The sequence below is a fragment of the Cinclus cinclus genome, chromosome 14, assembly GCF_963662255.1.
Source record: "Cinclus cinclus chromosome 14, bCinCin1.1, whole genome shotgun sequence".
Taxonomy (NCBI): Eukaryota; Metazoa; Chordata; class Aves; order Passeriformes; family Cinclidae; genus Cinclus; species Cinclus cinclus.
The window spans coordinates 18,233,541-18,257,696 of NC_085059.1; the positions used below are offsets into that span (position 1 = coordinate 18,233,541).

Genomic DNA, 24,156 nt, shown 5'->3' on the forward strand with positions numbered 1-24,156 from the left:
TCCCAAAAACTGCTTTGAATCAACCCATCAACCCAGCAGCCAGCACTGGGGATAATGAGGTCTACCCAAGGCCACAGCAGCACATCCCCTGAGCTTAAGAGATGGCCTAGATACAACACTGTTCCAGCTGAGAGAGGCCTCAGGCAGGGCTGGTTACCTCCTGCCTCACTCCAACCTGTCCCTGGACAACAGGATGGCTTCAGCCAAGACCTGCAGCTGCTCCAAGACCTCTCGCTGCATCTCCACAGCGACGTGGAACACGTGGTGGTCAGAGCTGTTGTACATCACGGCGTTCTGGAACATGAGCATCAGGTCACACTGGAACTGCATCACGGACTGAATGTGTCCTTTTGACAGCCTCCTCTTTATGCTGCTTAAATCCATGGGTCTACAAAAGACAGAGAGAAGAATGAAATTGCAACCCAGGGCTAGACACCCTTTGGGATCTGCATGAATGTTCTCATTTCAGGGTGGCCCTGAAAGCACAGCTATTTTCAATCAATTTTATTGCTCGAGACACACAGTGGGTGAGTGAGAAAAGCTTTTCTTCCAAGCCAGACAAAAGCGAGTTCAGCCAATTCGACACTTGCTATCCAATCAACTTGGCAGGTCATTAGCAGTCACCTCTGGAAAAAATGGGATGCTGAGCTCCAGAGAATGCAAGCAGTAATTAGTCTTCAGGAAGTCAGTCCAGGTCTTAGTGGAGAAAGAAAAGTTACTAAAATAGGTATCTATTAAATCCCCTAAAGATCGAATGGTGTCACCAGCAAAAATAGCAGTGCTGGTAAGGGGAACATGATAGGGAATAAATATTACTTCCCTTATTTTGACAGAATGGGAAAATGAATGGCTGCAGAGGGGACAACTGTGACCAGAATAGAACATTATTCAGCTCTGAAAAAAATGCCATTAATCTCTCTGGGAAATATTCTTATGACCCACTTCTGTGCTGAGAGTGAAACATCTGAGGCGCTCGCAGCAGGTGAGGAGGGGGCATCTCCTGAGGCACATTCAGGCATGGGGAGAAGAGACTGCTGAGCTGCAGGGCCTGGATTCCCTGCCCAGGGACTGTGCCTGAGATAAGCCAGCTATGCAATGCCTGCACAGGGCAGGCACAATTCTCACCAGCTCCAGAGTCAGTGCAAGCTTCCAGGTTCTAATTACCCAGAAGGGAGGTTTACTGAAAGGAATCAGTGGGAGATGCTGGTGACAGCCAAACCCTGAAAAAGGAGGAAGGAAATCATCCCACTGGCCCTTTGGAAACCAAAGAAGGCAGAAAACAACCAGAGAGGAATCAGCCAGTGAGCACTTCCACAAGCTCACCTCTTTACCACATCCTTGTATCCAGGGGCTTGTTTCTCTGACACTGGCTTCAGGAATGGGCTGCTGAACCTAAAGGGACAAGGACAAAGAATGTTCTCTGCCTGCCCCTGCACCAAAAGCATGGAGCAGGGCTTGCCTCTCCCCAAGGACCACAGCCAGTGTTGTGCCAGCTGTGTAGGAAGCAGCATTTGGGCTCTGCCACATTAAGCAGAGGAAATCAATATGCAGTGTTCTCTCCTGCTCTGCAGCAGGCAGCTGTTCCCAAAGCAAAGTCCTGGAGAGACAGGCCATCCCCTGGGAGGGGAGGACTAGGCCTGGTGACACAGGAGCTGGGACTGGTGACACAGGAGCTGGAAATCAGGGCAGTGTGTTCAGGATGTGTTGATGCAGCCCTCTGCTCCCACGTACCTGTGGCTGGCTATCATCCTCCAGATGGACAGGAGCTTTTTTTTGAGGATCAGGTGCTGGAGGGGGTTATTCCAGCTTGGCTGCAGCCTGTGGAGTGAAGATACTGCCAGATCATCACACTCGAGACAAAGTAGGAGGTGATAATTCTGCTGGCACCCACCACATCCAGGTGGATGAAGCTACAAAAAGCCTCTGAGTGTGATGGTGGGAGTGTTCTGCATCAGAATGCACAACTGAACATCCAGAGTGCGGGAAGATGCAGGACAAGAGGTAAAAGCAAAACTGAGATAAGGAGCAGGACCAAATTGGACAGAAAAGCTCAAGCTACTCTGCAGTTCAGAACTTTACTGAGGTGGTTTTAATGAAGTTTCTCTTCCCAAAATCCCTCATCTTTCATTTGAGAGGCAGTTCAAGTTATCACACACGTGGCAGAGCCTGCATGTGACTGACACACTTGCACCAGCTCAAAGGGGGTTGGTAATGCTGGGCTGTGCATTACCTGACAGAGCCTCATGTTCAGCTCACACCAGGCCTATCTGACTTGAGAAAATAGGTATTTTCCATTTAATCTCTTATTCAACCTCTACTCTTCTCACGTCATCTTAGTATCAATGCCCTGTAATACCAGCAAATCCAGAGAGAGCACAAGTTGTCTCTTTCCCTCCTGCTCTGCTTGGCTATCTCACCTCCCTGGATGTGACCTGTGCCATGCACTTGTTCTCATGTGTGTCAAGGGAAATTACTCTGTTCTGCTGCATTTCCAAGAGTGCACAGCCAGCTACTTACGGGTGCATGTTGGGAGAGCCTGTGGAGTCCAGCACTAGGGATGCAGAGGTGCTGTCACTGTCACCTTGATCCAGGGCCAGAGCACTCATGTCTGGTGGGTGCAGCTCATCTAAAGGTGGTTCTTCAGGTGTCTCTTGAGTCTTGCCCTGAAGAGCACAGAGGATACATCTAAAATGGCAGCACATTACCTGAATCCTGTATCTAGAAGCCAGCCTGCTGCATATCCCTTTCCTGTATCTAGGCTCAGCTGGGAGCTTGCTTGCTCTGTTACTCAGAGGATGCTGTTTGACCTCACTCAGACCTTCCCAGCAAGAGCTGTGTCTGATTTCTTGGATGACATCCATTCCTGGCTGACACAAACCCTGTGGAGCGGAGTGGTGCCCAGTGTTGTGTCTGTTTGCTCTCTGGGAAGTCATGGATATAGAGAGGGCAAGCAGGAGCTGAGGTAAGACCGCCCCAGGCTTGCTAAAGCTCCAGATACAGATAACAGGAACCCCTGGAGTTCAACAAAGTTGTTTCCTCACAAACTCCCACGTTAAAATGACAGGGAATAGACTCAGCCAGGAAGGAGAGTGATGCTGTTGTTGTAGTGGTTTGCCAGTAAAATGCTCAGTGGGATTTCATGCAGGAGCACCTCAGAATCCTCAACAGATCTGAAGCACGAGCAGCCTTCTCAGAAAGAAACTGGACACTGTGCTGTGTTTGGCTGTGATCACTGGGAGAACTGTGAGGGAATTGCTGGGAGTAACAGCAGTTGAGAGCTGAGAATGCACTGTCCTGGCTGAACAAGTGAAATCCTGGAGGTCATTTGTCTCCAATGTCCTGAGAGTGCAAGAGAACAAGTGTGGAAAAATGGCCCTGTTCCTCCACTGCTGTGTTACTTTTCCCAAGAATAGCCTGCAGACTGGTGGGAGCCCACAGCCCCCAAATTCAGGACTGATGCAAACCCAGGCTAGACAGTGCCTGCTTCCAAGACATGACAGTCCCCAGGGGCAGATGGTTATTGCTGGCACAGCCACGTGGGCCTGAAACCAGCCAAGCTGTGCTGCAAAACACAGCAATTAGAACCAGGCAAGTATTCCAACCCTGCCTTAAACCTGAGAGCAGCCTGCCAGCTCTCATGAGTCACCTTTACACTGCCAAGGAGCAATTCCTCCAACTGACATCTGAGGGTTTCATCTGTAACAAGCTTCCTGTTTATAAAGACATACAGCCATACATAAAAAACACCCTTCCCTCATACATTTCTTCTGTGTTCCCCTCCTGTGTGTTTTGTCTCCCCTCTCAGAACCTGGGGCTCCCCCATCTCTTCTAGAGCCGGTTTCCTTCACTGTCTCATCTCTTATCCAGGGCCAGAGGTTCTTTTAGGACCACTACTCTCCTACCTCTCTTCCCAGAAAGTGTTCTTTCTCATTTTTTGCCAGGATGTGCAGTTGACTTTCCTCTGCTCCCAAGACTGCTGTTCCTGTGGTCTTTTCCTGGCACCCCACTTGTTCCCCATCACTCTGCTTTTCCAAGCCACAGCAATCCAATGGAGTCTGTGATGACTCTGTGCTGCTAATGCAGAAAGATTCCAACATCTGGGTTACCTGCAAGACAGTGATTTATTACTTCAAATTGTGAAGGCAAAAGGGAGAAGAAATAAACAGCAGAGATGCTATTTTTGCAATCACTCAAGAACGCCTTTCCATTTTTAGGAATCCTTGCAAAATGTGATGAAGCCCTGTGTTATTATTACAGTGTCAGTTCACTGACATTTCTGTGCTTAAGGGTAAGCTGTGTTTTGGCAAAGCAGCTGCCTGGATGCAGTGGGAGCTCCAAATAGGAGGAAAGGCTGGACTTGGGCTGGGGAGAAAGTGAACCCAGAGCTTCTGCTGTGCCCCCAGACTGTTTCTGTTTGTAGGGATGGTGCAGGCCCTGAAAAACCCAGTATTTCAGGAGGGCCTGAACTATGCTGCCCACCTTCCTGTAATCCACACAGCCCTACCTCCAAGAGGGACTGGAAAAGACCGTCGCTTTCACATGGCTTCTCTGTCTCATGGTCATCTTCACTATCATCCATCCACAGAGGCTCACTCGGCTCCATCTCATGGTCTGTCTCTTCCTCTTGGTTGCTCCCCTCTAGCTTCCCCATGGTCACCTCTTCAGTATTTCTCCAGCTCCTCACATCCACATCCGAGCTTGAATCCCAGTCAGGATTCAATTCCCAGTTGGAAAGAGACTGGAAATCACTGTTCTCTGACTTGCTGGGAGAGTCCATCTCAGACTTACAGGCATGGCCCATCTGCAAACAATGAAAAGACAGCAATTTCTTTGTACCCTGACCCAGAACTGTCAAGCCGAGGTCATTTCTTGACACACTTGGAGGGCCACAGCATGGGAAGGACTCTGAGGTGAGCAGCCTACACCTGAGCTCACCACACAGCACATGGCAGGGCTGCAGCAACATAAACTGCTGCTTCAGAGCAACTGAATTTCAGGTTTTCTGGTGCTTTTTCTGTGCTCTCTCCCTGCCCTGGTCAGTGGGTGACTCTGCTCAGGGCATGCTGAGCTGTCTGGGAGCACATGGCTTTGCTGATGCTCCATATTTAAGGTGCTGAAGGCATCCAGCAAGCTCAGACCGAGTCCTGCTGGGGCTCCTCAGCTGCTGAGTGTTGGGAACAACTGGTGACTCCATGGACAACTCACTGAAATTCCACTTCCTGCCCCCGAGAACTTTTTATATCTTACTTAAAACGTTTTAAAAGTTACTACAAACCTTACACGGTTTTGAAAGTGACAGGTATGATTTACCTGGATGGTGATATCTCATGTACCTGAGCCAGAATTATACCCACACAGGCACACACCGACAGGCACAGTTCTATCCACTGCAGAAAATGAAAGTTAGCATTCTCTTAAGAAGGAAGAAACCACTCATTTCTCTCTGTTCATTAGTCCATGCCTAAACGTCTTCTACTGCATGAGTGCACTAAGTCCTCTAAGTCTAGGGAATTGATTGCAGAGTCACAGTACAACAGTGAAGGATGTCCCAAAAATCTGCCTCTTGCCACTGAATGGAGCTGCCTGGATGCTGCACCTATGGAGAATTCTATGCATTAATTAACAGTCTTTAGAGTCTTCAGTTAATTATGTACAACCTAATTTTTTCAGGGTTTTGAACAAGCACGATTCTCACTGAATGGCTTTTCCATTCTCAGTACTGCTAGCACATCTTATGGTGAATAACTGGGAGTAATACAGAATCCACTGGGTCTGGGATGAGAAAACTGCTTTGCTTATTTTGTGAACATGCAAGCAGAATTGGGATCTAAAGCCTGTCCTTCTGAAACCTCTTTCAAAAGTTCACTTCAGTGGCAGCAGATGAAATTTGATGAGGTGAGAGATAACATTACCTGCTCTCAGCTTCCAGGTGAGGGAGTTGGGCAAACTGAGATTCCATCTGAAGAGAAACCCTGTGCCTGGAGCTCTCTTCTGCAGCCTCAGCAGAGCTGCCACAAGCAGAGGCACTGAAAAGCCTCAGCCTGGGGTAATCTGACCACTTGTGATCATCCTTCTGTGCTCCAAAGGGATAAACACTGAAAATCAGGAAGTCCTGGGAACTTGGGCATAAGATTAAAGAGATCTTCAGCCTTATGTTCAGTTTTACCAAATCTCGGAAGACTCAAGATGGTGGAGAGCAGAACAGCAGTGTTATTTCAAGACAGGATGAGTGAAATAATCACAGACAGCTCATCTCTACACCAATTCTGGTCAAAATGACACAGACTTGAACTTTTAATTAAGAATTGCCTGATAGTTCTTAATTATGTTGGCCACATAAGTCACCAGCAAGGAACCTCTCTCAAATTGGAAAGTTTTAGTTCCCTTTGCAGAGATCATAGACTGCACAACCCTTGCTGTTCTGGGAAAAAGCTGTTAGAAATCAAAAAGACAGCCTTTAAAAAGAACTTACATGTCAAAACAAGAAAAATGATAAAAGCCTGAACTCTAATAAATGAAATGTAGAATCCACATAAAGTAGGCAAAAAGAAAAAAGGAGAACAATTTGCTAAAGACATAAAAGCAAATAAAAACAAAAAACCTCATCAAAAATATCAGAAGCAGAGAGCTGCCAGATGATCAGTGGGGATGACACACAATCAGTGCCAAACATCTCAGTGGAAAATAGGGCCAGTTGGAAAAACCAAATTAATCATCATTATCAGGAGTTGCCACAGAGGAGCTCACATGAGAGCATCTCTTGGGATGGGTCTTAGAGACGATTTCTCATTAAAATGTCAACAGGGGAGATTTTAGAACAATTTGAGGGAGTGAATAAACCTTAGAACCCATTGGGATTCATCTGCGAGCCCTAAAGAAGCTTAAATATAATGTGACTGAGCCTATGCTCTGTAACTTGTCATTTAAGAAGAAAACCAGAAAGGGTTGACAGTTTTATCTGTCTGTAAAAGGGTGGGTGCTGGGAGATGCAGCACAGTAAAACGTCAGCTCTGTACTAGACAGATTAGAACAAAGTATTAGGAAGAAGAGAATTAATAAGTAGTCAGAGCATGAGATGATGAATTGGGAAAGAGGGAATGAGGCTCTGTAGAGAAAAATATCTTGGAGTTTTAATGCTCTTAAACACCACTAAAGACTATTAAAATGTCATGGGACAAGAGAAAAGGATGAGAGAAAAAATACCTGGTTAAGAGAAGAAACCAAGAGTAGGAAGGAACAGCAATGCTTGCCATGATGAAAGCAAGTTACCAGAGGGTCTGATAAAGGTCTTCTGTGCTGCACCTTCAGTTTTCCAGCAGAGACAATGGCAGGGCAGAGGTGTTACAGAGAGATGGAGCCAGACTCTTCTCAGTGCCCAGCAGTGAAAGGAGACAAGGATGACAAGTTGCACCACAGGAATTTCTGACTGGGTATAAGGTAAATATTTGAAGCTGGCCCAGCTCTGAGCAGCTGAATGAAGGAATGCACAGAGATTCTTTCCAACTCAGAACTGTGGAACGGGTTGGGTTGGGACAGACCTTTAAAGGCTGTCTGGGTCCAACCCCCCCTGCTATGGGCAGGGACATCTTTCACTATCCCAAGTTGCTCAGAGCCTCATCCAACTTGGCCTTCCACACTTCCAGGGATGGGGCATCCACAGCTTCTCTGGATAACCTGTGCCAGGGCCTCACCACCCTCACTATAAAAAAAATCTTCATCCAGTCTAAACAGGCCCTCTTTAGTTTAGAACCATTACCTTCTCCTGTCAACATAGGCAGTGATAAAATGTTTGTCCCTAACTGAAATCACTCCATAAAATGCATGAAAGGCAAAGACCCCTGTAACTTTCTGTGCTATGAACTGAGAACAATACAAATTCAAACCAGAAATTTGCTCTTGGGTTTAGCAGTGAAGGACAATTAACCAATCACCAATCCAAGGGAGTTTCAGCATTTCCACATTGCTAAAGTGACTCTTGCTGAAAATTCACCTCAGCAATACACAGGACTTGACACAGCAGGCACAGCCAACTTCAACACCGAACTTGTGAAAACTGAGAGCTCTTACTGGGTAAGGCAACAACGCCTCTGGTCTTAATCCCAGTGACTCAGTTTCCTGAAACCTGTCTACCAGAAAGCTGCACCCTGGACATGCTGCAAAGAGTGCAGTGTAACAATCAAGGATGGTGTCATTTTGTTGGTTTTTTTTTTTTTTTTTTTTTTTTCCTCCTCGTGAAAGGTTGTGTGGGCAGAAAACATGAAAATTTCATCTCAGGTCATATGAACAGAAAAAGTGACTTGGAAATTCTTGCAGATAACTTAAACCTTCATGTTGCTGAGGAAAAGGACTGTAATTCCTGCAGAAACAGTAACAAAAAAACCCCAAAAAAACCAAAAACCAAGCTCAGATGTGAAACCAGGTACTGGCAATCCTGCCTACAGGTGCTGGGATCACAGATTTTCACTCTGACTAGTGCAGCCTCCACAGATCTCTGGGGAAAGAATGTCAACTCTTTTTCAATGCATTTTCTCCTAAGGAAAGCTCCATAAAGACTGCAGTATTTAACTTCTCAAGGTTTGATCTTCAGTGTCACCACAGTGGTGCCATATCCTCACACACAAGCAGGAAATCTTCGTCTCCATCCAAGCACTGTGCAGCATTCCCATGATTTATGGATTGTCTCTTAACATCAGAGCTCTGCCATGCATGTGCTATAGGCGTAAGTAGAAGAGAATTCTATTTGCAGATATTCCAGGTAGGGATCCAGGCTTGTACCACAGGGTTCCTCCTTGCAGAGCTGCAATGCTCAGTACACTGCACACAGGTTTGTTCCCAGATTTTAATATACATCACATTTACACATCACTAGTAAAAATCTGTACACTTCACATTACAGTACATACGAGCCACCAGTTGCTAGCTAACACCAGAACACTGATGAAGCCCAAGACGACTGCCCTAAAACAGGCAGGGGGGCTGGTCTTCCCCTCTGGGGAAGTTTCTTTGGGTTACACATTCTGACAAGACACTGCTTTCCAGAAGGGCAAGTAAAGGTGGTGAACCAGGTCTCCCAGAAATGGACCTGCAGCTTTTTTTTCCTCCTCCAACAGCTGTTAAGAGCTGCCTGCTTGCACTCCAGCTCCAGATGCCTGGGATTCTGCTGGGATTTTGTCTGCAGCATCATTTCTTCATCTTCATGTCTGCCTCGATGGCGCAGCGCCGCCCTCTGGTGCCTCCGTCCTGCTCACAAGGCAAACAAACAAGAGTTACACAACCACCCAGGAACGTCCCTCCGGCAGAGCAGGAGGAAGGGAGGCAGGCAGGGAGGGAATTCTGCATCTGGCAACAACTTTTCATGCCTTCCCATCAGGAGAAAGGGAAGCTGTCCCTGCTAAGGCCTGCCTGCAGGCCTACCTAAAGTTGGATCTGGACACAGCAGGGTGCTGGGCTTGGCAGCATCTCTGCACTGCTGAAGCCAGGGCAGAAAGAGGCAACACCTCTGACCCAGACAGATGCTTTCAGAGCCTGGACAGTGCAGGCTTTCCCCTAAGCAGCAGATTCTAGTTTAAGGTGGGAAAAGGAAAACTGCTGACTAACCTACCTTATCAGCTGCTGATCCCTATGGGAGGTGCTCCTCCAGTTGAGTGACCCTGGCACTAGCTCCCTAGTTCTCCACACAGCTCCTTTCCATGAGCACTTGAGCTGAGAGCTTCCTCTGATCCGCTGCCCTCTCTCTGGCTGATCTGCTGCCTCTCCTGGAGTACTCCTCTGTCTTTAGATACATGTGAGATAAGGACAGCTCTCCATCTTCCTCCTCTCTCTCCTCACAGTAACTCAAGACACTTGGGGTTTCCCAGAGGAAATATTTTCCAAACACTTCCAGATCACCACGGACACAGAGAAGATACTTCTGCAGAGTTTAATTTGCTTTCTGAACCAGGAATTGATAAAGGACACATGGCTGACTCCTCATTCTCCCAAGACCTTTTGTACTGCCTCGGACACGTGGAAGGGGCAGCTGTATAAACATGAGAGATGCAGGAACTACAGGACTGCACCACTTGTTTTGTCTTCCCACTTACATGGAAAGAAAGCAGGAGAGAAGTCATGGAGAAAAGCAAAAGCAGATGACAAAACAAAAACACTTGTAACCAGAAGAAAGACTGAAGCCCCACCCGCTCACCCATTTTGAGAATAAGGGACTGAGATATCTGTCTCTTCTCAGATCACAGTGGTGCAGTCCCCAAGTCAAACACACCCTGCTGCAGTGCTAAGGATGCTGTGACAGTGCAGTGATCACCCAGACAAGGAGCAGAGCACCTGGCAGCAGTACTGCAGAACCTGCTGGAGCCTTTCAATACTTACAAAGAGAGAGAGAAGGAAGGCAGGAGAGCCCATTGGGACACTGTCCTGTTAAAAGGCCAAACAGAAGGACTTATCAGGCATCAGCTACGGAAATGCACACACCACACAGAAGCACTGAGCCCACACACGAGCAAAGAGGAATATGTGCCCCACTCCCCTTCCTGCAGGGCGTCAGTCTTATGCAGCAGGAACGTAAAAACAGACAAAAAGAGGGATACTGCGAGAGCCAGAATGCCAGGAAAGGGATATTCCCTCCAGAGCCACAGCAAGTTTTCCTGGTCTACCAAACAATTCCAGCCTGCTGCAGCTGTCACTAGAACTAAGCAGGCAGTCCCTGCTGTCAGTGTTGTACAGTGCACCAGAGAGTACCTGAGGTCACGAAGTTTGCATGTGTCTTTACAGAAGAAAAAGACCACAAACAAACCTTCATTGCTTAAATCAGTGTGGAATTCAAAGGTTCTCTAGTTCATTTTACACAGCAAACCAGAGGTGACCGATTCCCTAGCTCTAAAAAACTGACTAGAAAGTGAATGATATGGCAATTCACCTTTCTGCCATACCGTAGAATCACAGAATCTGTGGAGTTGGAGGGGAACCACAAGGATCACTGAGTCCAACTCCCTGCCCTGCAGGCCCATCCCCAAGAGTCACACCACGTGCCTGTGAGTATTCACACCTCTTCCAATACTCCGTTCATTTCCCTACATTTTTTTATCAGCTGTTTTTAAAAACAGGTAATAGAAGTGTTTGGATTACAGAAAAAACTCATGAGACCTGCCTCTGGAATGCCGTACAGTTCCAGAACTGGAATCTAATCAACAAACACGTTTAAAGAAAATTTGTTCATCTGAAGATGATAGTGTGGGAACCTTTGCTTCCTTGGTGTGGGAAACTTCATGCAGTATCTTGGGATTCTTCAGAAGATCCCAAGTGCCCTTGCACAGGGTGCAGCATTCTCACCTTCTCCGAAGCATCCTGCTTGCGAGTGGAGTCTCGCCCCCGCAGGCTCTTTGCACTGATCCCTGACTCTGATGTTTGCATCATCAGCTGTGTGGCCAGAAATTGCTGCAAGGAAACCACAGTCTGTTAAGATTGTCAGGCAAAACGAGCTCAGTAAGTGCGTGTCAGTTAACTATCACAGACCACAGGCTGGGAATGATTGGGTCAGAGACAGTTTCAGTTCCTTGTGTGCTGCTCAGAATAAGTTCCCCAATTTACCTCAGAAGCCACAAGTCCTGAGGAACTACAAAACCCTAATTCAAACTCTGTTAGCCCTGCTATCTGGGACATTCTGCTTCAAAGGATATTTTAAATAGCATAAATTTACAGGGAAGTTTCATGTGCACTTTATATCAACATAAACCAGCACAGCCACCCAAAGAAGCCGTCGCGTCCCTTGTCATTCACCGTTCTTGTTGCTTATTTCTGTTCCTGAACCACACCCTGGTTCTTGCTGGCCTAAGCATTTCCCTGAAGGAAATTACATTTGAAATTGGTCTGGGATGAACATATAAAAAGATTTTGCTGTGTTACTTTTAACTCGCCCACAATCTAGTTCAACACAAACACCTGAGCTCCCATGAGAGAAAAGCAGGGAAGGACAGGACACCCACTGCACTCAAACACACTGGGAGTGAAACTGTGGCCTTATAGCCAGACCTATGGACCAAGGCAGATGCTCTGTCCTGCACTGGCCTCAGCTCAGTACCTTACCTGGATCTGCTCCAGGACATCTCTCTGCATCTCCACAGCCATGTGGTACACATCATGGTCAGAGCTGTTGTACATCACTGCATTCTGAAACATCAGCATAATATCCCGCTGGAACTCGGCTGTGGTTCGGATCAGCCCGTTCTCAATGTTCTTTTTGATGGTAGATAAATCCATTGGCCTGTGAAAGAAATGCAGGCAAAATTGCAACAGAAATGCTTAACTCTTTCCCATCTCCTTTGGAAACAGCCCTGCGTCTGTAATGTGTTTAGTTAGTGTCTATTTTATTTAGCTAAATAGGTTCTCCCCTCATGGGCTGTGCTCCCCAGCACCAAGGCCTGGATCAGAAGACACAAGGTGTCCAGCAGTTACCTGGAATGGTAACAACAGCCTGAAAGATCTCTCAGGAGAGGCATCTGCCTTCTCCAGGCACCACTGACAGAGAAACTAAGGACCTAGAACTGCAGCCACTGATCTTGAGCTGTTTACAAGAGATTTCAGCAGCTAGCAGGGGATTCTGGTAGTTCTTCCAGTAAAGTCCACCATCTGGGACAGTAAAAAATGCTGATTAAAGAACAGCTTTTAGGAATTCCAAAGGTTAAATCCTACTCTTGGATAGAAACTGGGAGAAACAGATTAGTTTCACCTTACTGATAAAATGTTCTGTGCAAGTCAGTGTACTTCATGCAAAGTCAGGACTGTGTACAGGCATGTGCCTGTTCCTGATGATGACTCTGTTCTTGGGGAAATCTGCTTCTGACTGAATCATGTCAGAAAAAGAACATTTCCAAGTCTGTACAGCAGGCAAAATCTCCACTGTTCCTGCCAGCAATCCCTAGAAATAGGCAAACATGCAGAGTTGTAATGACAGAAGACTGCTGAGACTCACCTCTGCACGATGCTGTGGTAGCCTGGTGCTATGTCATCAGTTACAGGCTGTAAGAAGACATTGGCATACCTGCAGAGACAAAGAGTCCACTCAGTGCCTGTCCTTGCTGGTAGGTATTTGTTTCATACTCTCTTGTTTATTTGTCTGTAACAATATGATTCATCATCTCCCAAGAGAGATAAGCCTCTGAAACGGGAGAGTGGAGACTTGTCTAGGATTAGTCACTTCTTTCTGCCAAGATATCAAACTCACCTGTGATTAGCTGCTGCTCTCCAAACCAGCATGATGGCTTTCTTCCAGATCTTCTGAGCCTGTATGGCTTCCTGGTCCTCACTGCACACTGAGCTGGGAAGAGAAGAACATAATTCCTTCATGAGTCTGACCACTGCCTCAGAGCAGAAAACTCATGGCTTGTTTTGCCCTAGACATGCCCACACTAATCCACACCAAAGACAGAAGGAAAAAGCAGGAGCAGGTACTGGAGTGCTGTCTGCACGCTTGCCCTTGTAAGTAAGAACCAAACAAATCATCAAAAAAATCTCCCTTAGGACCCACTCAGCAAACCAGAAATGGGAATCCTCCACTTGCTGACACTCACAACTGAGAGGAGGCCGGGCTGCTGGGGATGGAGTCTGCGAGCGTGTGGGACTGCAAGGGCGCGTTGTGGACGCTGAAGCCGTCGTCGCTCTCGCTCACGGGGGGCTCGTTATCCATCTCTGAGAGATACCCCTCACCCTGGTCTTCTTCTTTGGGCTCCTCCAAACTGGCAGCCTCGCTGGCACCGTCCTCATCGTCCTCCTCACCCTGCCCATCCTGAAATACAGAGTCCATCAGCTGGCACAACCAGCTACAGCAGGCACTCAGCGCCTCCAAAGCAACAATGGCTCTGTGAGCAAAGTGATTTTCTTGTGAGGCTGCTGACAACTGTACAGGCACTTCCACAAAATCCCAGTCTCCCCAGCCTGCCCTGCTTCTCCCCACAGACCCACAAGCACATACACAAACACCTTTACATTCTGAAGCACTCTCCCCTTCAGCTGCACACTGCTCACTTCCCAGTGCAGAAAGCTGAACACAAGCTTTGCCTTTTAGCAGGCAGCAGCAGCAGCAAGATGTTGCTAATAAATTCAAGATGACTAAAACCAGCTGGGAATTACCTTCATCTGACTCCTAAACAGGGCTTGGGCCTCCTCCTTCATTGACTCTGTGAAAGAAAGAAATGCAGAGAGATTGATTCTCCCAAGCAGCCTTTCATACAAAAGCTCCTGCACCAATGCCTACTGTCCTGCAGTAATTAACACTGTTCCTACACATATCTTTTCTCCCTCCTCCCCAAAACACCTGAACCAGATAACTAACAACTATCCAGCTAATAATGTTGCATGTAAAAGATTTCCTAGCTGAATTAAGTTACCTGACAGCTCAAATTTGTGCTGAACATCAGCCTGTGAGGAGTCTTCACTCACATTTGGGACTTGTGGAGGGGATGAATCATCATCAGGTGGGGTCTGGAGGGAAGAGAAATGCACAAATCTAGATGTTTGTGTCAGCTTACTTCAGTGAAGGTGTGGGCATATCTCACTCACCCTAACCTAACTCCAGCCAATGAGTTTCACTGAGCACCTTCCCAGCAGCAATTCTGCACATGGGTCGGGGGAGATACACAAAGGTACTGCCTAAAGCACAGCTGCTCTGGACATCAGCAGCCTGATTCCCAGGGAAACAGTCAGTCACATTCATTGAAGGGTCACTTCAACCCAGCACTCACCCTTCCTCTACACTTTGCTCCTACCTGCCACAACTGCTTCTCTCTTTCCCCACACCAGTTCCAGACAGGCTCTGTGACCACATACCTCTGTCTTCACTGGATTGAGCACTGCAACTTCTCCCTGGGAAGACTCTATCTTGATTTCAGAAGTCTCTCCTGATGTTACAGCTGCTCTTTGATCTTCTTCTATCTCTTGGTTTCTAAGCTCTGGTGTTTCTGTCACTCTTGCAGCTGCTGGTATGGTTTCTTCAGGGCCCAGCTGACTCTGGTCCTGCTCTGCAAGTTCAGTCTTTATTTCTGACCCCAGCTCACTGATGCCTATTAGGTCTCGAATTCCTTTTGCCTCTGGCTCCTCACACTCCAGTCTCTCCTGTTTCACAGTCACAGACACTTGTGGCATCTGGACCTGTTTCTCATGCTCCTGACGAATTGAATGTTCCCATGGGCCAGGAAGGGTCTGAGGGTCATCGGTATCTTCACAGAAAGAAGACAGAGCAGCTTCAACAACTGCTGCATCCAGGACTTCAGGGTGGTCATCTACCTTTATTGTCAAAACAAACACACAGCAATGCAGGCTGAGGTCAGAAAGAGGGATTAAAGAAAAGTTCAAGTCATTTGGTACCCAGACAATTGTGGAAATCCCAGACTACTTCGTTTACAAAGTTGCCTTTTACAGCTAGATTTCTATCACTCCCTGTGGGAGCTTCTCCTGAAGCTTCAGTTTTAGAAGTATGGCACTCCTGTAAAGGATTCTGTGAGCAGTGCTCATCTGTCTACCAGAGACATGACCCAAACCCTACCCTCCAAGGAAGAAAAACATTTCTTTTTATACTCTGAAAAGGAGCATCAGTGCCAGACAGGCAGCAGTGGTGTCCTTTCCTATTGATCTGGAAAATGATGGTGACAATGTGCATTCTGGAATAGTTATTCCTTGTTTGTTTAAAGTAAATTGGTGAACAGCAATCATTTGAGATTAACCCAACTGAAAGTGGAGCAAAAGGCAGTGGCACTCTGCTTTGCCCACTTACCTTGTCCTCAATGATGGCTATAATATTTCCAACCGTGTCAAAGTCCAGCTCTTCCCCCGTATAGGACACTGCAATATCCATTTTTTCAGCCAAATCCAGATCTTCTTTCCCATCCATGCAGTGATCTTTGGAAGATCCTGCAGTGCTGCCAGCCCCAGAAGCCAGGCACTCTTTCTTGATGGAATCAATGATCATTGATATTTCACTGCTGTCCATGGACACTGTCACAGTATGGGCATCAGACACTGCCTCCATGGAAACACAGGCTTCTGGCTGGCTCACTACACAAGGAGGAGAGGGACAGTCAGAGACCAAAACAGGAAAAGTCCCCCCATAAACAAACAGTGCAGTGGGTAAGACCAAGCACCAACCACAAGTATCCCAAGCCCACCCACCCCAAAGCCTAGATTAATAAAACACAAATACAGGTTTGCTTTCCCGAAGTAGAGACGAAATGAGATTCCAACCCTTGAACCGCAGTCCACCAAATCACCAGCATCCCCACCACCACCCAGCAAACCCTGTTTAAAACCATCCATTTACTTCAGAACCCAACCATAACCATCCTTTATGGCCAGGATGGAGAGACTGAGGTGATAAAGCCCAGCTGAGAGCTGGCAGGGTGCTGATCCCACGGGAAGTTCTGCTTTCCAGCAGGATGCGACCTCTGAGTGCGTAGTTCAGGAACGCACCTGTGGCTACACTTTCTGCAGCTGCAGCTGGTGGCACAACGGCTGGTGCTGACAGCGTGGGCATCATGACAATAGTGGCCTGGGACACAGGCTCTACTGGGGGTGGCAGGAGCTTAGCTGGAGGCTCGCTGGCAACAGCGGAGAAGGAAGCAAGAGGTGAGGTGAACTGTGCAGGGCCAGCTTCTAAAAGCCGGGAAAGCGTAGGAGCACCTAACAGAGTAGAAGGGAAAAGCACATGAGCAAGAAGCAGCCACCACTGAAGTCCACAAAGCCACCATTGGGCTCTTCACTGCCTGGTGGCTTCTTCTGGGGAAAGACATGGAGAGATACCTATAAAGAATCCCAAAAGCTGTACAGAGAACCTGCACCAAAAAATGCACGACTCTGGTTGTGTGTGCAGTCTGAGGCGGAATCATGCAGCTACAGAACACTGCACTCACTGTAAAGGCTGGATAGACTAAGCCACATGTGCACAGAGATGCCTTTCCAAAGGCTCATCCCAAAACAATTATGGGAAATCTGAAAAACGGTGCTGAGAGAACCACACAAGGTAAGCCAAGACAAAGAGTCATCAGAGGAGCTGGGAGGGAGTGGAGGGGATCTCTCTGCAGGTTTTTCCTGGAGAATTCCTCTTAAATCAAAGGTTGCCATTCATCTTAGCTGTAACTTCCAGTCTGAATTTACTGAACTGTCTGGACCAAATTAACAGGTCTTAAAAAAACAGATGTGGAAGAGGAAAGCAAGATTACTTATATGGAATTCTGTATGAATGAAATACATAAATTCTCATTTGCAAAAAATGTGATTAAATCACTGGTCATCAGGAGCTGAGAATTAAAAAAAACTTCCTTAGGCAGGTTGCTCTGAAGAAGCCCAATGCAGCATCTTGGACTGTCCCCCTTACCCCACTCTGTGGAACTTCCTCTGGTGCTCAGTGATCTAACTCTCGACAGATCTCTAAGATACAGCACAGGGAAGGCACATGAGGTCTCCAGCTCCACAGGGGACCGTGTTTGACATGTTTGGAATCAGATCTAGACCATTTTTCCCCAACTGCCTGTGAACAAACCCTTTCTTTCTACACTCACATGCCTGGTATTAGTGTCAAACCAAGAAAATCAGACTCCATGGATCAGGACTGAATCAAGCCGAATTGTTTCAGTCACTCTTTTAAGGATTAGGGTCTTCTTAAAACATAGGGGTGATATAGACAGGGGTACAGAAATAGGAATACAACTGATAGAGAAGCCCCCAAACCAGCCAGGCAGATATCATCTTTCTCCCAAGAAAATTCCCAAAACAGTCTGAAAGGAGAACTGTGCAGGGAGAGGCCCGAGTTACCTGAAGCAGCTGGAGATGCAGGGACAGCACCAGGTGCTGACTGCATTTCCCCACTGTGCAGCACTGGAAGGACACTTCCCACCTCCAGCAGCACTCCAGAGCTGTTCATATGACCAGAAGCCACTGCCATTTCATTTTCACCAACCTGTCAAAGGAGGACAAGACTGAAGTTCCTGGAGATACCACCACCACACCAGTGATTATCTGCAAGATGTGCACCTCCATGAACAGGACCAGCATCTGGTGTCCCAGCATTTCTTCCACACTTTTTATTCAGGTTAGTCCCTGCCTGACGCCCCTCATACAAATGCAGAAGGTGACAGTCTGAAACTGCTGCTGTTCTTCAGCTGTAACACAGCCGTAGTACCACCTTCCTTTGAGGTGAGGCCAAGTGCATCATTTCCTCTATCACAGTTCTGTTCAAGGACCTCACAATTCTCTACACACGAGTCTCTCTAGACCCTGAGATGGCACAGAAATATCCCTTGTTTTGAGCTGAGAGAAGCAGAATTACCATGATGGAAAGTAACTTGATCAAGGTCACAAAGTGAACCTATGATGGACCTTGAAACAGATGCAAATCAGTCCTGTTCCTATAAAGAAAACTCAGCCTTCCACAGCCATTGCCTTTCCCCGCTCCACTTTATGCTACATCCTGCAAACACAAAGTTCATGGAACATTTACCCAAGCTAACAAACAGAAAAAACCCTAAATCTGACTACTATGAAGAAAAAAGACAACAGCAACACACCTACTCCATCACACAAACACTAACCCAGGAAACCTTTGTCACAAGCAGGCTCATGGCTGCTGTTTCCAGACTACGCTCTGAACAGTGTCAGCATCTCCTAAGACCTCCCAAATCACTAACACCACAAGTGGTTTTAGTAACTGTCTACAATTAGGACAAAACTGAAACACTTCTGTATAGGTCAAGGATTCCCTACTCTTGTACTAAGACACATTAAAAAATACTGAAACACAGCTTCCTGACAAGATGTAAAGAATTCTGAGCCCAGTGTAGGAATCAGCAGAACAGCTTCAAGGAGGCTGATGGGGATGATGCTGACTAACAAGTTCCCTCCCCTGAGGACAACAATTTCCTCTAGCAAACTCTGCAACTCCAGCTCCTTATGACTGAGGGGACAGCCAGTCCTACATGCTGCACGAGCCCTGCAGTCCTGCTGGGAAAGGGACTCATCTCTGCAGCTCACAGGGGTAGTTATACCTCTCAGATTATCACTTCTGCTGGGACTCTCACAAAACTGCACATTTTTAAAAGTTCTTTGCAGCTCCCCCTTTTTCAGTGGGAGAGTCTGGAGCAAATCATTTGTGTGCTTGCATATATGAGTGGAGAGCTCCATACCAGCCTGGGGCTTGTGGGCAGGAGACTGCCCTTCTTCAGCAGCTCTGAGAGCAGAGGGGAAGGAGGCGGAGTTGCTTTTTGTCCTAGCATCTTTTTCTGGGGTGAATCATCAGTGACTGGGGTCATGGGGGCATCCAGGGGAGCAGAGCCTGGAGGGGTGTCAGGGATTCCAATGAAGGAGGCAACTGGGGTGCTGGGCAATGTCCCTGGCGTGACCTGAGAAAGAGAAAAACCACACTGTTCAAAGCCACACTCCACCACACGGACCAGCCCCACTTGCTGCTTCCCCCAAGAGCATTGATCCAGCACACCACAGACACCTACTCCATTCACTCGCTGCCCCTACTCCAGGCATGTGCTTTCACCCTTTCCCTGACCTGCAGAGCCATTTCCCAGGCACTCACAGACTGCCTGGCCAACCCACTGATGCCCCTACACGGTCTTTGATCCAGGCACCGGATCACCACAGACAGGGAAGAGGACATTGATCTCGAGCAGCACTGTCACCAACCACACTACAGCTCCTGAAGTCTGCAAAGCAAGGCAAGGGCTTCTCCCCAGGCCCCTTCTCTGTGATGGATGCAGAGCCCCATGTCCCGAGCTGGGCTTTCCCTCCCACCCAGAGAAGGATCCTTACCCCTGGACTGGCCTCATCCCCAGCAGGCTGGGACAGATCTCCGAGGGAATAATCCCCACCCGGGGAGGTGGAGCCAGCAGGAGAACGAACCATCACCCCCGTGAGTCTTCGAGGTGGGTTTTTAATGGCCTGGCGAGCTGGAAGGGAACAGAAACTAGAGTGAGATTCCTGGACTCCATTGTGGACAGTCCCCAGGAGTTACCTTTGACTTCACCCTGAAGAACTTTAGGAGAACAATTTATGTTATAGGGATTTCTTGCACCCCACTAGGCCCAGTTCCCAAAAATTACCCACTATGGGTACTGCACTTCAACTGCAGGTTTCTCTAGCAGTTGGGTATTTGTCACCTCCCACCACCAAATTAAATGTCCCAAGAGTTATGAAGAACAAAACATTCAGAACAAAAGTCTCTTCCTTTTATCTTCAGCGACCAGGGGAAACCAAAAGTGTGAAAAGCCTGACATTCTAACACAAAGCTCCTTACTAATCCTGCTTTCCCTTGGATACACCTTTCCTGAAGATTTTGTTCCTTTTTCAGAAGCCTCTGCCTTTTACCCTGTTACAAATCTAGTGCTGGAAAGAGAATACAACCTCTCTCTCCAACTCTAGGGTCAAGGAATTCCTCCTGCAGGTCTTAACAAGACTTCAGTATTTTCTGTATGTTCTTATGAATATATGCATGGGTCGGAGGAAAATGAAGGCAGCTCATTTCCAGCTTACCCTGATAAGCAGCATCTGTAGCCTTCCTTTTGACTTCTGCCTCCTCCTCTTCCATTTTTTTCTTTCTGTATAAAAAACCAAAAACCTGCTGTCACAGGGTGACTGAGTTCCCCTTAATTCCCCCTTCAAAATGTGTTTTACTGATGCCCACCCTGTTATCTCCAGATGACATCAAACCACTCCTGTGGACTCAGGCTCAAATCCCCCAAAGTGAGAAGCAGAGCCAGAGAATGACACATTGGGCAGGAAATTTCACTTCCAGATAATTGTCAAAATGGAAGCAGAAAACATGGTTCTACAAGCCATGGCCAAACTTTTTACTGAGCGACTCCAAAGGATGTTCTACACCACCTGGTATCCCCCAGTGCAAGCTAAGTCTCCTCTCAGAGGCCAAAACATCTGCCCAGCTGCCCCATTTCTCTTGACCCAAACTATGTGCAGCAAGAGATGCTGGACAAACAGAGTGTCAGGAAACTACAATATCAGAAGAAATAATTAAATAACCCACATCATAATCTCATTGCACAGCTCCTCCAGTCTGTTATCCATGTGTCCAGCCTGGATCAGCTCGGCATCCTTCTTGAGTTGCCTGTAATCATAAAATCTTCTTACTTTCTGATCACTGAACTGGACACCTTATGCAGCATTTTCACCCCAATCACTATCCCACTTTTTCAGGACAGGACTCTCAGGTGTGAAACATTTTAATAGCTCTGTCATGTACCTGTATTTTTCCTGTGTTTCTTTAATGATTTTCTTCAACTCCTCAACCCTCTCTGCAGTCAGTTTCCGCACAATAACATCTTCCACGGTTTCCACAACTTCTCCCTTCTCACCACGTTTTCTTCTACAGAGTAAAACAAAAGAAAAATTCAGACACAAACCACAAGAAAACCCAGTTCCTCTTTCATAAATGGCTGCTCTCAGTCATTCATGACATGCTCATGCAAAAAAAAAAAAAATCAACTTCCTCCAATTCCCTTAAATGATATTGGACAGCAACAATGTTCAAACAATGTCTTCAGCAAATTTTTGCTAATTCACCCATTGTTAAAGTCTTCAGGAACAGATCAAAGGTGCAAGTCCACTAAAAATTCTCAACCTGAAAATAATCCTTCCACTTCAAGAGAAAAATTCTTTCCTCCCCAAGAAGAAACATCTGTTTTTTTCTTCATTAACTCTACTAAGCCCTTTGATTTTGCAATCCTAGTGCTGAAGATCATTCACAAACAAATCAGTCGCACACAAATATTACTTTTAAACATCCCATCTTTAAATTAATATCATGCGAAGTCCCCAAACAAAATGCCTGGAATTAGGAGCAGCAAATAACTGATCACAGAGCTGTAGTGATAACACTGATAAGAAAACTCTAAGAAACCACTGCAAAATAGTGACAAATACAAAATATCCCCCTTCTCACTCCTCTTCTACCCCTATTCTGAATGATGAATTTATGTATAAAGCTTCTGATCAGTAGGACTAACATGCAGTGTTTTATTCCAGCCAAATAAATATTATTTCTCCTATCTGACAAACCCTGAACCCACTGTCCTGTAATAGATATTCCACCTGAATTTTCTCATTCTGAAATGCTCCTTTTGGGAGGAGTTGCTTGGGGGAGAAAGTAATTTAACAATGACAAGGACTTTGCTGTAAGAACCCAGGAGTTCCCCCTCAGCTGCTGTGCTGGGGTCAGACTTTGTACTCACTTAGGGGTCTCCGTGGTCTCCAAAAGCTCTGAGTACTGAGATGCACAGTGCTGAGAAGAAACAAAGGATGTCAGAGGACAGTTTGCTAGCCCAAACAGCAGAACACCAAAATACGTGGACATCCATGAAGTCCCAAGGCAAGGAATTTCACAGCTTAATCACATGCCTGGTGAAGAATCTCTTCAGTTAGTTTTGCTTAACAGCTAGATAAAGCATGGAACAATTAATCCTTAATTCATCCTCAATATAGCATTTCTGATTGTGCAGACATTTGGTGTCCAAGATTCAAATGTCAGTGTCTTACCTTTTGGGAAAACCAGTCAGGTGGGCGTCCTGGCTCTGCAAAAGGCTTGATGGCTCTGCTGACTGAGACCCTGGGAGTGAAAATGGCAAGTCACCATCAAATTAACCTCTCCCCTAACCAACATGCAGAGAAAGGATGAAAACCTCTCTTGGTATCATTGAATAGCCCTGCTAAACACGACAAACTCACCAAGGAGTTGTGCAAGTCTCAAAATTATTTGCCTGTTTCTAAAATAAATAGTTAATTCCCTACCTTGCTTTGAAAAGCAAGTTTCTTGCATCTGGTTACATGATTACATTTTCACAAAACCCTTAATTCAGTGGGGAGAAAAATACAGTAAACAGAGCTAAAGGTTCAATGCAGAGGAATCTGTTACCAAATATTGTTGTCGTCCACAACAAACCTCATGTAACTACGAACATGGAATTATAGAATGGGTTGGGAAGGACCCTAAAAATCATCTTGTTCCAACTCTCTGCCATAGGCAGGGACATCTTCCACTATCCCAGGCTGCTCCAAGCCCTGTCCAACCTGGCCTTGGGCACTTCCAGGGATGGGGAGCTACAAGTTCTCTGGGCAACCCTTTCCAGTGCCTCACCACCCTCACAGCAAAGAATATTTTCCTAATTTCCAACCTAACCCTCCCTCTGTCAGTCTGATACCAATCCCCTTGGCCTGACACTCCATCTCCTTGTCCAAAGTCTCTAGCTCTCATCACTCTTTATTTCGATTAACACACCTCTACTTTTACACTGTAGTTACAAAAGCAACGAATTGCCTGTCCAGACACACTTTTAACACCTCTTACACCCCATGTCTGTTGTGAACAGAGGCAGCGTTCCCCGTGCCTTGCCCCGGTGCTCTGCACCTGCCGCCCGCCTTCCCCGCTCCCGTACCAGTTCTGGTCGCCGCTGCGCATGACGGAGGAGGCCAGGCAGAGCTTCTCGCGGATGGACCAGGGCTCGGTGGGGCCGGCGCTCAGCAGCTTGTGCTCTGTAGGACAGGGCAGGAGTGCGCGGGGGCAGCGCCCGGGCGCACCGGGACTCGAACCCGCGGCTCCCACGGCTGGCCTCGCCCCTCCCGGACTTTTCGCCCCCGCCCCTTCCAGACCCATTGACCCCGCCCCATCCCGCGCCACCGCTTGTTCTTCCCGGGAGGGTCCCTCGCAACCGCTCCGTTCTCTTTCGGGCCATTCCCCTACCCTTTCTCCTCCCCAGCCCCGCCACCGCTCGCTCCCCGCCGCGTCTCCCGCCCGGCCCCGCACTTACTCCCCGGCCCCGCCGCCATCTTCCCCGCCCGGCCCTGAGGGCGGCAGGGGCGGCACCGCGCGCAAGGCCCGCCGGGAGGCGGCCGAGCGCTACCACGCCCCCCCCGTGTGCGCGCGCGCGCGGCCGGCCGGTTGCTCGGGCCCCGCCCCCTCTGCCCCAACGACGGGCGCTGATTGGTCGAGGGGCGCGCGTGCCGTGCTCCCATTGGCGGAAAGGGCGGGCGGCGAGGTTTGAAACCTCGAGCGAGCTTTCGGGGTGGGGCGGCGTGAGGGGCAGCGGGGCTGGAGCGGCGTGAGGGCCGGCCGTGGTTCTGGTTCCCTGTGCGTGCGGCCAGGCCCCGCGTGGTGCTGCGGTG

At 47.6% G+C, this 24,156-nt stretch overlaps 1 protein-coding gene across 2 annotated transcripts; it reads right to left on the minus strand.

Moving 5' to 3' along the window:
- Positions 1 to 17: 17 nt before the first annotated feature.
- Positions 18 to 23,823, minus strand: BRD8 (bromodomain containing 8). 2 transcript variants are annotated; one of them, XM_062502220.1, is made up of 26 exons: positions 23,802 to 23,823; positions 23,430 to 23,526; positions 22,534 to 22,603; positions 22,230 to 22,279; positions 21,242 to 21,364; positions 21,026 to 21,106; positions 20,518 to 20,582; positions 19,798 to 19,934; positions 17,794 to 17,938; positions 16,453 to 16,662; positions 15,761 to 16,041; positions 14,818 to 15,273; positions 14,379 to 14,472; positions 14,122 to 14,168; positions 13,563 to 13,777; positions 13,217 to 13,309; positions 12,965 to 13,033; positions 12,079 to 12,256; positions 11,326 to 11,430; positions 10,366 to 10,410; positions 4,505 to 4,801; positions 3,903 to 4,106; positions 2,518 to 2,663; positions 1,732 to 1,818; positions 1,324 to 1,392; positions 18 to 388 (listed from the first exon to the last, which is right to left on the minus strand). In XM_062502220.1, the coding sequence occupies exons 1-26, from the start codon at positions 23,818 to 23,820 to the stop codon at positions 166 to 168; spliced, it is 3,606 nt and encodes a 1,201-aa protein (XP_062358204.1). In that variant the 5' UTR covers positions 23,821 to 23,823; the 3' UTR covers positions 18 to 165. The 2 variants fall into 2 exon arrangements, with proteins under 2 accessions (XP_062358204.1, XP_062358205.1); XM_062502221.1 differs by lacking the exons at positions 18 to 388; positions 1,324 to 1,392; positions 1,732 to 1,818; ... (2 more) ...; positions 4,505 to 4,801; positions 10,366 to 10,410 and adding exons at positions 8,822 to 9,240; positions 19,161 to 19,376.
- Positions 23,824 to 24,156: the final 333 nt, after the last annotated feature.